The sequence below is a fragment of the Anguilla rostrata genome, chromosome 3, assembly GCF_018555375.3.
Source record: "Anguilla rostrata isolate EN2019 chromosome 3, ASM1855537v3, whole genome shotgun sequence".
Taxonomy (NCBI): domain Eukaryota; kingdom Metazoa; phylum Chordata; class Actinopteri; order Anguilliformes; family Anguillidae; genus Anguilla; species Anguilla rostrata.
The window spans coordinates 10207959-10222070 of record NC_057935.1 but is presented as its reverse complement, the minus strand read 5'-3'; the positions used below and the strand labels follow the sequence as shown (position 1 = coordinate 10222070).

At 41.9% G+C, this 14112-nt stretch overlaps 2 protein-coding genes across 6 annotated transcripts in view; both read left to right on the top strand.

Moving 5' to 3' along the window:
• Nucleotides 1-14112, top strand: part of LOC135250072 (protocadherin alpha-C2-like) — a 121390-nt gene that overhangs the window by 10196 nt on the left and 97082 nt on the right. The window contains exon 1 of one of the 5 annotated variants that reach the window (XM_064325966.1): nucleotides 543-3274. The exons of 2 other annotated variants lie outside the window; for them this stretch is intronic. In XM_064325966.1, the coding sequence (XP_064182036.1) occupies nucleotides 887-3274 (2388 nt within the window). In that variant the 5' untranslated portion in view covers nucleotides 543-886. Of the gene's footprint in view, nucleotides 1-542; nucleotides 3275-8103; nucleotides 10718-11391; nucleotides 14099-14112 lie in introns of those variants that run through there. 2 more of the 5 variants (XM_064325968.1, XM_064325971.1) reach the window with 2 other exon arrangements.
• LOC135250074 (protocadherin alpha-8-like) lies at nucleotides 4509-7856 on the top strand. Its single transcript, XM_064325982.1, has one exon. The coding sequence runs from the start codon at nucleotides 4773-4775 to the stop codon at nucleotides 7239-7241; it is 2469 nt and encodes an 822-aa protein (XP_064182052.1). The 5' UTR covers nucleotides 4509-4772; the 3' UTR covers nucleotides 7242-7856.

Below are 14112 nucleotides of genomic sequence, written 5' to 3'. Positions count from 1 at the left end.
TTGTTATTTGGGCGTTTTATTGATGATCAAACAGAAGTCAAGCCACCGATACAAATAATAATATATTCATATTATTATTATTATTATTATTATTTTTATTATTATTATTAATGACAATAAAACTAGTAAAGACTGCTGTACAGCTCATTACGTTGGTGAAAAAGTATGTTTAAAAATCCAGAAAGAAAAGGAACATTGCAGATAGAAGGGTAGACTACTCGTTACTCCACTCTGCTTTAGTAACCGAAATAATTTCATGATTGAATGATTAGCCTACTGTTTGTTATTTAAACACGGTATGGCATACTGCTGAAATGTGTTCGTGCATGGAACTTCGTAATCCTTTTTGGCTTCGGAGATAACAGTCTTTATGTCCAGTCTTCTATTCAGTTTGCTTCATTTAGAATCTTTTAACAAATGTAATTCTTGATTTATAATGCCCCTATGCTTTGTTGATACATGGATTTAATATGTCACTGTTTCATGAGTTTGATGCATTTTCTGTCGTGGTTTTTATGGTTGCTTCGCTGTGTACGTGTGATGTTACACAACTTTTTTCTTTCTTTCTGTTTAACAACAAGAGATTAGCCAAGTTGCAGAAATACTTGTTTATTCAGCAGAGTGCTTTCATGATTCATCCACACGGTGTCTCTGTTGACCCACAAAGTGAAATATTATTTCCGTTGTCTCTGGGCTCCTCCTAGTTCCAAATGAAGAGTCGATTGCACAGGGCTTTGTTACAGATTCGGACGACGTAAAGATTGGGTAGGAGGCCTGAGTATTTGCTCGTTTTTATCGCGGAATACATTTGGATATTTCGGTGTGCGTGGTTTTGGACTGAAAAACGCTCCATTGGATCTATGTTGGTACCAAAATTGACGGAACAATGTATTTTTCGGACATACTGGGATCTATGGTGAAGTATCGACTGGTCCTGCTGCTGCTGTGTGCTTGGGATGCGGTGTATGGGCAACTCTCTTATTCAGTTTCAGAGGAGGTAAACCGGGGGACTTTTGTGGGAAACATCGCCAAGGATTTAAATCTGAATGTACAGGAACTTGAGTCACGCGCATTTCAGATTGTCACTGGTTCCCAGAAGAAATATTTCGAGGTGAATTTAAAGACGGGGATTTTGTATGTGAATGAAAGAATTGACAGAGAGGAGCTTTGTCCGAACGCCCTCAAATGTGTTGTTAATGTCGAAGCTGTTATTAATAATCCTCTGAGGCTTTATCGTGTCGAAGTTAATATCATGGATGTCAATGATAATGCTCCGTCTTTCCGAGAAAAATCACAGCATGTAAATATTACCGAAATCACGTTGCCCGGTGTGCGCTTTCCTTTACTTGGGGCGTATGATGCGGATGTAGGGAAAAATGCTGTAAACACATATAAGCTGAGTCCGAATGAACACTTCTCACTGGCCTTGCATAAAGGAGAGAGTGTGTCTGCGGAGTTAGTGCTGCAAAAAGCTTTAGACCGAGAGAAACAGCCTGAAATCGAGCTCCTATTGACTGCTGTGGACGGAGGAAATCCGCCGAGATCTGGCACCATGCAGATTATTGTGTATGTCTTGGACATTAACGACAATCCTCCTGTTTTCAGCAGTTCTTTGTATAAAGTTCGTATATTTGAAAATACACCACTAGGGACATCAATAATTACTGTGAATGCAACGGATTTAGACGCAGGTTCAAATGGTGAAATCGTGTACTCCTTTAGTAAGCTTGAGCAAGGGCATATCCTAGATATGTTCACAATCGATTCCCATACGGGGACAGTGACAGTGAAAGGAGTGATAGATTTTGAACAAAATAGCGCGTTTGAAATTCGTACTCAAGCTAGCGACAAGGGACAACTACCCATGGCAGGTCACTCTAAACTATTGATCGAAGTTGTGGATGTTAATGATAATGCTCCTCAAATAACAGTAACATCTCTCTTAAAGGCCGTGAAAGAAGACGCAAACGTCGGCACTGCGATTGCCCTTGTTTCAGTTCTTGATGGAGATGATGGTAAAAATGGGATCATTAACTGTTATATTACTAATGACGTTCCTTTTAAATTGGAAACGAATTATAAGAACTATTATTCTCTAGTTGTTGATGGGCCGTTGGATAGAGAGACCGCTTCTGAGTACAATGTCACCATCATAGCTACTGACGAAGGGACTCCGCCTCTCTCCAGCACAAGCGTTATTCGTGTATACGTTTCTGATGTAAATGACAACGCGCCTCGCTTTACAGAGCCTGCGAATAATGTGTATGTGAAAGAAAATAGCCCAGTGGGGTCTGTCATTTACACGGTATCTGCATATGATCCAGATTTAAATGAAAATGCAAAAGTTTCCTATTCCTTATTGGAGACATCAAAAGGCGCGTCCCCGTCAGCGTCAGCCACTGTCAACGTGAACTCTGTGAGTGGAGAAATATACAGCCTGAAGACTTTTAACTTCGAGGAAGTGAAATCGTTCCAGTTTCAAGTTCAGGCTACAGACTCTGGCGTTCCTCCACTAAGCAGCAAGGCGGTTGTGAACGTTTTTATCTTGGATGAGAACGACAACAGTCCGACGGTTCTCCCGCCCTATTCTGACCGGGGCTCCGTTAATACTGAGAACATTCCCTATTCTGCTGAAGCAGGATACTTTGTAGCCAAGATCAGGGCTGTAGACGCAGACTCTGGTTACAATGCGCTGCTTTCTTATCGCATCTCTGACCCCAAGGGAAGCAGCCTCTTCCGAATAGGAAGCAGCACCGGGGAAATAAGGACAAAGACGCGAATGAGTGACAATGACTTGAAGACTCATCCTTTGGTGATTTTGATTACGGACCACGGAGAGCCTTCCCTCTCAGCGACCGTGTCTATTGATGTTGTGGTTGTGGAACATGTCAGTGAAGGAGGCCTACAGACGTCATTCAGACAGCTGCCTGCCAAGGAGGAGAATTTTTCGGATTTAAATCTCTATTTGCTGATCGCCATAGTTACTGTGTCAGTTATATTTTTGTTGAGCCTCATTATTTTAATAGCTGTGAAATGCCACAGGACGGACAGCGGGTTGAACAAGTACAGCGCTCCAGTGATCACAACGCACCCTGATGGCAGCTGGTCGTACTCTAAGTCTACTCAACAGTACGACGTGTGTTTTAGCTCAGACACACTGAAGAGTGACGTCGTGGTTTTTCCTGCTCAGTTTCCATCTGCAGATGCGGAGCTGATTAGCATTAATGGAGCAGACACTTTAAAACGCAATCAAACGCTTCCTATCAGCGAGAAGGTAAGAATGTGTCCACTTCGTATGCAATGCTCAGTTAGTGTTTATCTTTATCCCTGCATCTGTTGCAGTAGGCGCTGTTTTGCTGTGAAATGGTGTCTATACAATGGTCGTAAAGGAAGACTTGTCATTACCTTCCTAATTGTTTTGGGCTCATGCCCGTGGGGCGGAGCTGTCTGTGGTCCTGAAAATAATTTTATTTTCTTTTGTACTCCATCTCGTGATATTTTCAGACTTGATGGTATTCATCGCGAATGCCACATACAGGACTGTACATTAACCTCGCGTTTTTTGTGTCAGCTCTGTGTGATTATTGGACATTTGTGTTTGTTGGGAGAACAATTTGTGGAACGATAAGTTTGATTCGCTTTTCAGTGATTACGTTCTCTAAGTTAATTTGATTGAAGGGTTGATTTTGTTTTCAGCCTAACATTTAATCAATGTTATATATCGTGCGTATGAAGTGCAAATGATACTAAATGTATTGTTATGAACATGAGGTATGCTAGATGCCTAAAATGCCTTATGTAAATAAGAGTATTTATTTAGATAATTGAAATAGCATATACTGAATATAATATTATGCCTTATAGTGCTGCTTTAAAAAAAAAATCTGAGCCCTATGATGTATCGCATGTTTACATTATTTTATGCATCCTCTGTTAGGTCATAGGCTGCACTTCTCTGATATCACTGCAACTTACGACAAATGTTACACTTAGTTTTATAGCTTATTTGTATTTGGTTAATTTTTATCTTTTTATGATAAGACATTTCTTAAAACGTTTGAATTGTCCAGTGTCACTACATGCTCGGTAAGCCGATCTAATTGTAGGTCATAGTGTAGAAGTCATAGTTTATTGCAGTATCTCTTAAATCTAACGAAATCCACTCAAATGTTACTGATGTAGTTAATTTTACAAATTCTTCATCTTAATATGCTTCAGCGTATACCACAGCCTAATATCTCGAGTTATTTGTGGCATGTTTTTGGTGTTACGCTGTTGTGAACATATGATAACCTTTTTCCATCTGTTCAGTGTGCATAATCATAACAGTAATAACAGCAGTCAATTGGACGTGGAATATTCACGTGTGTTTTTGTCCTCATTTCACTGGTTGCATTCTCTGATTGGCCAGATTTAGTTGTTTTTGTATTTAGTATGTGTTGCTTAATGAAGCAATCGGGCGTTTTTCTGTTGTTAGCTACTGTAGTAGGTCCACGTCAAAATTGTAGAAATAAGTTCAATGATTCCTCCACACGGTGTCTCTGTTGACCCACAAAGTGAATTATTATCTATGGTGACTCTGGGCTCCTCCTTGTTTCAAAGGAAGAGGCGATCACACAGAGCTTTGTTACACATTCGCCCGACGTGAAGACTGGGACGGAGGCCCGAGGATTTGCTCATTTCAATGCGACGTAAATTTGGATATTTCTATCTGCTTGATTTTCGACTGAACGCCTAATTGGATCTATGCTGATACCGAAATTGACGGAACGATGTATTTTTCGGATATGCAGGGATCTGCGGTGACGTTTCGGCTGGTCCTGCTGTTGTGCGTTTTGGAAGCGGTTTCTGGACAACTCTCATATTCAGTTTCAGAGGAGGTAAACCCGGGGACCTTTGTGGGAAACATCGCCAAGGATTTAAATCTGAATGTACATGAACTTGAATCCCGTGCATTTCAGATTGTCGCTGGTGCCCAGAAGAAATATTTCGAGGTGAATTTAAAGACGGGGATTTTGTATGTGAATGAAAGAATTGACAGAGAGGAGCTTTGTCCGAACGCCCTCAGATGTGTGTTTAGTGTCGAAGCTGTTATTAATAATCCCTTGAGAGTTTACCGCGTGGAAGTTAATGTTGTAGACGTTAATGATAATGCTCCGTCTTTTCGGGAGAAATCACAACATGTGAATATAACCGAAAGCACATTGCCTGGAGGTCGCTTTCCTTTACTAGACGCGTACGATGCGGATGTAGGGAAAAATTCCGTAAACACGTATAAGCTGAGTCCAAATGAACACTTCTCTCTGGATTTGCACAAAGGCGAGACTGTATCTGCTGAGTTAGTGCTGCAGAAAGCTTTAGACCGGGAGAAACAGTCTCTGATTCAGCTCCTACTTACTGCTGTAGACGGAGGTAATCCTCCGAGATCTGGCACCATGCATATTGTTGTGAATGTCTTCGACATTAACGACAACTCTCCAGTTTTCAGCAGTCCTTTGTATAAAGTTCGTATATTTGAAAATACACCTCCAGGAACATCAATAATAACGGTCAATGCCACAGATTCAGACGCAGGTTTAAATGGTGAAGTCGTGTACTCCTTTAGTAAGCTTCAGCAAGGCCATATCCTAGATATGTTCACAATCGATTCACATACGGGGACTGTTACAGTGAAAGGAGTGATAGATTTCGAACAAAATAACGCGTTTGAAATTCGTACTCAAGCCAGTGACAGAGCTCAGCCACCCATGGCCGCTCACTCTAAATTGTTGATCGAAGTGGTGGATGTTAATGATAATGCTCCTGAAATAACAGTAACAACCCTCTTAAACGCCGTGAAGGAAGACGCAAACATCGGCACTGCAATTGCCCTTGTTTCAGTTCTTGATAGAGATTATGGTAAAAATGGGATAATTAACTGTTACATTCCGAATGAATATCCTTTTAAATTGGAAACAAATTATAAGAACTACTACTCTTTGGTAGTTGGCGGGCCGTTGGACAGAGAGACCGCTTATGAGTACAATGTCACCATCACAGCTACAGATGGGGGGACTCCTCCTCTCTCCAGCACAAGCGTTATTATTATACACGTTTCTGATGTAAATGACAACGCGCCTCGCTTTACACAGCCCAGGAATGATGTGTATGTGAAAGAAAATAGTCCAGTGGGGTCTGTCATTTACACGCTGTCTGCATATGATCCAGATTTAAACGAAAATGCAAAAGTTTCCTATTCCTTATTATTGACATCAAAAGGCGCGTCCCCGTCAGCCTCTGTCAACGTGAACTCGGTGAGTGGAGAAATATACAGCCTGAAGACCTTTAACTTCGAGGAAGTGAAATCGTTCCAGTTTCATGTTCAGGCTACAGACTCTGGTGTTCCTCCACTAAGCAGCAACGTGAGTGTGAACGTTTTTATTTTGGATGAGAATGACAACAGTCCTGCTGTTCTTCCGCCCTATTCTGACCAGGGCTCCGTTAATACTGAGAACATTCCCTATTCTGCTGAAGCGGGATACTTTGTGGCCAAGATCAGAGCTGTGGACGCAGACTCTGGTTACAATGCGCTGCTTTCTTATCACATCACGGAACCCAAGGGAAGCAGCCTCTTCCGAATCGGAAGCAGCACCGGGGAAATAAGGACCAAAAGGCGAATGAGTGACAATGACTTGAAGACTCATCCATTGGTGGTTTTGATTTCTGATCACGGAGATCCATCTCTGTCAGCGTCTGTGTCTATAGATGTTGTGGTTGTTGAAGATGGCAGTGATGTTGGCCTACAGACGTCATTCAGACAGCTGCCTGCCAAGGAGGAGACTTTTTCGGATTTGAATCTCTATTTGCTGATCGCAATTGTTTCCGTATCGATAATTTTTTTGCTGAGCCTCATTACTTTAATAGCCGTGAAATGTCTCAGGACGGACAGCGGATTGAGCAAGTACAGCCCCCCAGTGATCACAACACACCCTGACGGAAGCTGGTCTTACTCTAAATCTACTCAACAGTATGACGTTTGTTTTAGCTCGGACACACTGAAGAGTGACGTCGTAGTTTTTCCTGCGCCGTTTCCATCTGCCGATGCGGAGCTGATTAGCATTAATGGGGCAGATACTTTAAAACGCAATCAAACGCTTCCGATCAGCGAGAAGGTAAGAATTATGTCTCCCTTCATACGCAATGCTTGCTTTTTCCTTATGTTCAACAGTGCATTTATTAAAATTGGTGCTATATCACTATGAAGCAGAGTCTATAAAATGGCCCTAAGTGAGCTCATGCGCATTACTATTCAAATTGTTTTGGATTCGTGGTGACAGCTGAGCGGCATGCTGGAGCTGTCCCTGGCCCTGGAAATAATTCATTTTCCTTTGCACTACTAGTTGTGATTTCTTTTATATTTGCCTTCTTGTGTGATTATTGGACATTTGTGTTAATTTAGAACACAAACTGTGAACAGAATGCTCTCAGTGCGATTGGCTTTACAGTTATCGTGCTATCTGTTAATTTCCTTGAAAGTCTGGCGGTCAGCCCAGCTTTGATCAAATTTATTTTTCTTGCGTATGAAATATAGTCTAAATTATAATAGATTGCATTGATGAGAATAGCTAGTGTATTATTCATTTTCAACATTGAAACGGCTTATTATCCATATGATTGTACGACCAAGAGTGCTCCTTTGCTTACATTCTGAGCTGAGCCCATTAATTTAATCTCATCTGGGAATTAGTTTTTGCAGCTTTTCTTAGATCATTGACATGAGCGTCTTTGGTATCCCGGTAGCATGTTTGTTATTCTTATTTTAAGTTGAAATATTCCTTCCTTAGCTTTATAGCTTCAGTGATCGGTTAGTTCATACCAATTCAAGAAATCCGGTGTCTTAAAAACATTTGAATTGGAGCGATTAAACACTTCTTAAAGGCGTTTTGTCTCTTACTTCACTGGTTGTGTTTTCTGATTGGTCAGTTTTTGTTTTTCATTCAGTATGAATTTGCGCACTGAATCAATAGCGCGTTTATATTTTGTTAGATAATTTATTACGTCATATTTGTATGCTTATCTATTTAAGAAAATGCTGTAAGTTCCATGTTTCGTCCACACTGTGTCTCTGTTGACCCACAAAGTGAATTATTGTCTATGGTGACTCTGGGCTCCTCCTTGTTTCAAAGGAAGAGGCGATCACACAGAGCTTTGTTACACATTCGCACGACGTGAAGACTGGGACGGAGGCCTGAGGATTTGCTCATTTCAATGCGACGTAAATTTGGATATTTCTCTCTGTTTGATTTTCGACTGAACGCCTAATTGGATCTATGCTGATACCGAAATTTACGGAACAATGTATTTTTCGGATAATCAGGGGTCTGCGGTGATGTTTCGGCTGGTCCTGCTGTTGTGCGCTTGGGAGGCGGTTTTTGGACAACTCTTATATTCAGTTTCAGAGGAGGTAAACCCGGGGACCTTTGTGGGAAACATCGCCAAGGATTTAAATATAAATGTACATGAATTTGAGTCACGTGCGTTTCAGGTGGTCGCTGGTTCCCAGAAGAAATATTTCGAGGTGAATTTAAAGACGGGGATTTTATATGTGAATGACAGAATTGACAGAGAGGAGCTTTGTCCGAACGCCCTCAAATGTGTGGTTAATGTCGAGGCTGTTATTAATAATCCCTTGAGAGTTTACCGTGTGGAAGTTAATGTTGTGGACGTTAATGACAATGCTCCGTCTTTTCGAGAAAAATCACAACATGTGAATATCACTGAAAACACATTGCCTGGAGTTCGCTTTCCTTTACTAGAGGCGTACGATGCGGATGTAGGGAAAAATGCTGTAAACACATATAAGCTGAGTCCAAATGAACACTTCTCTCTGGATTTGCACAAAGGTGAGACTGTATCTGCTGAGTTAGTGCTGCAGAAAGCTTTAGATCGAGAGAAACGGCCTGTGATTCAGCTTTTACTGACTGCTGTAGACGGAGGAAATCCTCCGAGATCTGGCTCCGTGCAGGTTATTGTGAATGTCTTAGACATTAACGACAACCCTCCGGTTTTCAGCAGTTCTTTGTATAAAGTTCGTATATTTGAAAATACTCCACCAGGAACATCAATAATAACGGTGAATGCAACGGATTTAGACGCTGGTTTAAATGGTGAAGTCGTGTACTCTTTTAGTAAGCTTCAGCAAGGCCATATCTTAGATATGTTCACAATCGATTCCCATACGGGGACAGTGACAGTGAAAGGAGTGATAGATTTTGAACAAAATAGCGCGTTTGAAATTCGTACTCAAGCTAGTGACAGGGGACATCTACCTATGGCAGGTCACTCTAAACTATTGATCGAAGTGGTTGATGTTAATGATAATGCTCCTGAAATAACAGTGACGTCTCTCTTAAACGCCGTGAAGGAAGACGCAAACGTCGGCACTGCGATTGCCCTTATTTCTGTTCTTGACAGAGATGATGGTAAAAATGGGATCATTAACTGTTACATTCCTAATGAATATCCTTTTAAATTGGAAACAAATTATAAGAACTACTACTCTTTGGTAGTTGGCGGGCCGTTGGACAGAGAGACCGCTTCTGAGTACAATGTCACCATCACAGCTACTGATGGGGGGACTCCGCCTCTCTCCAGCACAAGCGTTATTATTATACATGTTTCTGATGTAAATGACAACGCGCCTCGCTTTACAGAGCCCAGGAATGATGTGTATGTGAAAGAAAATAGCCCAGTGGGATCTGTCATTTACACGGTGTCTGCATATGATCCGGATTTAAACGAAAATGCAAAAGTTTCCTATTCCTTATTGGGGACTTCAGTTAAAGGCGCGTCCGCGTCTGCCACTGTCAACGTCAACTCTGTGAGTGGAGAGATATACAGCCTGAAGACTTTTAACTTCGAGGAAGTGAAATCGTTCCAATTTCATGTTCAAGCTACAGACTCTGGTGTTCCTCCACTAAGCAGCAACGTGAGTGTGAACGTTTTTATTTTGGATGAGAATGACAACAGTCCTGCTGTTCTTCCGCCCTATTCTGACCAGGGCTCCGTTAATACTGAGAACATTCCCTATTCTGCTGAAGCAGGATACTTTGTGGCCAAGATTAGAGCTGTGGACTCAGACTCTGGTTACAATGCGCTGCTTTCTTATCACATCACGGAACCCAAGGGAAGCAGCCTCTTCCGAATCGGAAGCAGCACCGGGGAAATAAGGACAAAGAGGCGATTGAGTGACAATGACTTGAAGACTCACCCATTGGTGGTTTTGATTTCTGACCACGGAGAACCTTCCCTGTCAGCGACTGTGTCTATTGATGTTGTGGTTGTTGACGATGGCAGTGATGTTGGCCTACAGACGTCATTCAGACAGCTGCCTGCCAAGGAGGAGACTTTTTCGGATTTAAATCTGTATTTGTTGATCGCAATTGTTTCTGTGTCAGTTATATTTTTGCTGAGCCTCATTACTTTAGTAGCTGTAAAATGTCACAGGACTGACGGCGGATTGAGCAAGTACAGCCCCCCAGTGATCACAGCACACCCAGACGGGAGCTGGTCTTACTCCAAATCTACGCAGCAGTATGACGTGTGTTTTAGCTCAGACACACTGAAGAGTGACGTCGTAGTTTTTCCTGCGCAATTTCCATCTGCTGATGCGGAGCTAATTAGCATTAATGGGGCAGATACTTTAAAACGCAATCAAACGCTTCCGATCAGCGAGAAGGTAAGAATTGTGTCTCCCTTCATACGCAATGCTTGCTTTTTCCTTATGTTCAACAGTGCATTTATTGAAATTGGTGTTGTATCACTATGAAGTAGTGTCTATAGAATGGCCCTAAGTGAGCGCATGCGCATTACTTTCCAAATTGTTTTGGATTCGTGGCGACAGCTGAGCGGCAGGCTGGAGCTGTCCCTGGTCCTGGATATAATTAATTTTCCTTTGCACTACTTGTTGAGATTTCTTTTATATTTGCCTTCTCTTTGTGATAATTGGACATTTGTGTAATTTTGGGAAACACACTGTGGACAGAATGATCACAGTGCGATTGGCTTACAGTTATCGTGTTCTCTCAGTTAATTTCCTTGAAAGTCTGGCGATTTGGTTAAATCAGCCCAGCTTTGATCAAATGTATTTTTCTTACGTATGAAATATGAATTATAATAGAATGCATTGATAAGAATATGTGGTGTGTTATCCATTTTCAACATTGAAACGGCTTAATCCATATGATTTCACGACCAAGAGTGCTCCTTTGCTTACATTCTGAGCTGAGCCCATTCATTTTATCTCATGCGGGACCTATTATTTGCAGCTTTTTTTAGATCATTGACATGAGCGTCTCTGGTATCACGGTAGCATCTTTATTATTCTCATTTTAAGTTGAAATATTCCTTCGCCTTTATATTTTGTTAGATACTCTAGTACGTCATATTTGTATACTTATTTATTTAACAAAATGCTGTAAATTCCATGATTCCTCCACATGGTGTCTCTGTTTAACCACAAAGTCAAACATTATTTACGGTGACTCTGGGCTCCTCCTTGTTTGAAAGGAATAGGAGCTTACACCGGGCTTTGTTACAGATCCGCACGACGTGAAAATTTGGTCGGGGGCCTTTGGATTCTCTCATTTTACTGCGGAGTAATCTGTATATTTCTGTGTGCGTAATTTTGTACTGGAAAACGCTCCATTGGATACATGCTGGCGGCAGAATTGACGGAACAATGCATTTTATGGACGTACAGGGATCTATGTTTACGTATCGACTGGTCCTGCTGCTGTTGTGTGTTTGGGAGGCGGCTTATGGACAGCTCTCCTATTCAGTTTCAGAAGAGGTAAATCCAGGGACTTTTGTGGGAAACATCGCCAAGGATTTAAATCTGAATGTACAGGAACTTGAGTCACGTGCATTTCAGGCGGTCGCTGGTTCCCAGAAGAAATATTTCGAGGTGAATTTAAAGACGGGGATTTTGTATGTGAATGAAAGAATTGACAGAGAGGAGCTCTGTCCGAACGCCCTCAAATGTGTGGTTAGTGTCGAAGCTGTTATTAATAATCCTTTGAGAGTTTACCGTGTGGAAGTTAATATTATGGACGTTAATGACAATGCTCCCTCTTTTAGAGCAAAATCTCAACATTTTAATATAACCGAAATCAATTTACCTGGGGTGCGATTCCCTTTGCCCAGGGCGTACGATGCGGATGTTGGGAAAAATTCGGTAAACACGTATAAACTGAGTCCGAATGAATACTTCTCCGTGGCTTTGCACAAAGGGGACACTGTATCTGCCGAGTTAGTGCTGCAGAAAGCTTTAGATCGTGAGAAACAGTCTCTAATTCAGCTCCTACTGACTGCTGTAGACGGAGGAAGTCCGCAGAGATCTGGCACCATGCAGATTATTGTGAATGTCTTAGACGTTAATGATAATCCTCCAGTTTTCAACAGTTCTTTGTATAAAGTTAGCATCTTTGAAAATATACCCCGAGGAACATCGATAATATCTCTTAATGCAACGGATTTAGACGCAGGTGCAAACGGTGAAATTATTTATTCATTCAGTAAGCTTGAGCAAGACAATATCCCAGATGTATTTTCAATTGATCCCCAGACCGGAACAGTTACAGTTAGTGGAATCATTGATTTCGAAGAAAATAATGCTTTCGAAATCCATGTCCAAGCTGATGACAGAGCACAGTCTCCAATGTCCGCTCATTCTAAATTGCTGATTGAAGTGATGGATGTTAACGATAATGCTCCTCAAATAACCGTGACTTCTCTCTTAAATGACGTGAAAGAAGATACAAAGATTGGCACTGCGATAGCGCTGGTTTCAGTTATTGATCGAGATGATGGTAAAAATGGACACGTGAATTGTTACCTCTCTAATGAGCTTCCGTTTAAACTGCAAACTAACTATAAGAATTATTACTCTTTGGTAGTTGACGGCGCACTGGACAGAGAGAGAATTTCTCAATACAATGTCACAATAACAGCTACCGATGAGGGGACTCCCCCTCTCTCCAGCACTATCATTGTTATTGTTCACGTTTCTGACGTAAACGACAACGCACCTCAATTTGCGGAGGCCTCGATTAACGTTTATGTGAAAGAAAACAGCCCAGTGGGTTCTGTAATCCACAGTGTATCTGCATTTGATGGGGATTTAGACCAAAATGCAAAGATTTCGTATTCTTTATTGGGGACATCGGGCAAAGACGCGCGTTCATCATCAGCTATAAGCATCAACTCTGTCAGTGGTGAAATACACAGCCTACAAAGTTTTAACTACGAGGAAGTGAAAACATTTCAGTTTCAGGTCCAGGCCACGGACTCTGGTGTTCCTCCTCTTAACAGCAACGTGACTGTGAACGTTTTTATCCTGGATGAGAATGACAACAGTCCTGCGGTTCTCCCGCCCTATTCTGACCAGGGCTCCGTTAATACTGAGAACATTCCCTATTCTGCTGAAGCGGGATACTTTGTGGCCAAGATCAGGGCTGTAGACGCAGACTCTGGTTACAATGCGCTGCTTTCTTATCACATCACGGAACCCAAGGGAAGCAGCCTCTTCCGAATCGGAAGCAGCACCGGGGAAATAAGGACTAAGAGGCGAATGAGTGACAATGACTTGAAGACTCATCCATTGGTGATTTTGATTTCTGACCACGGTGAACCTTCCCTCTCAGCGACTGTGTCTATTGATGTTGTGGTTGTTGAAAGTGCAGGTGAAATACAAACATCCTTTAGACAGTTACCTGCTAAGGAGGAGAGTTTTTCGGATTTAAATCTGTATTTGCTGATCGCCATTGTATCGGTGTCAGTTATTTTTTTACTGAGCCTCATTAGTTTAATAGCTGTAAAATGTCACAGGACGGACGGCGGCCTGAGCAGATACAGCCCCCCAGTTATCACCACACACCCTGATGGGAGCTGGTCTTACTCCAAATCTACGCAGCAGTATGACGTGTGTTTTAGCTCAGACACACTGAAGAGTGACGTTGTGGTTTTTCCAGCGTCGTGTCCACCAATAGATGCTGAACTGATCAGTATTAATGGAGCGGACACATTTAAACGGAACCAAACACTTCCCAACAGCGAGAAGGTAGGAACGATTTT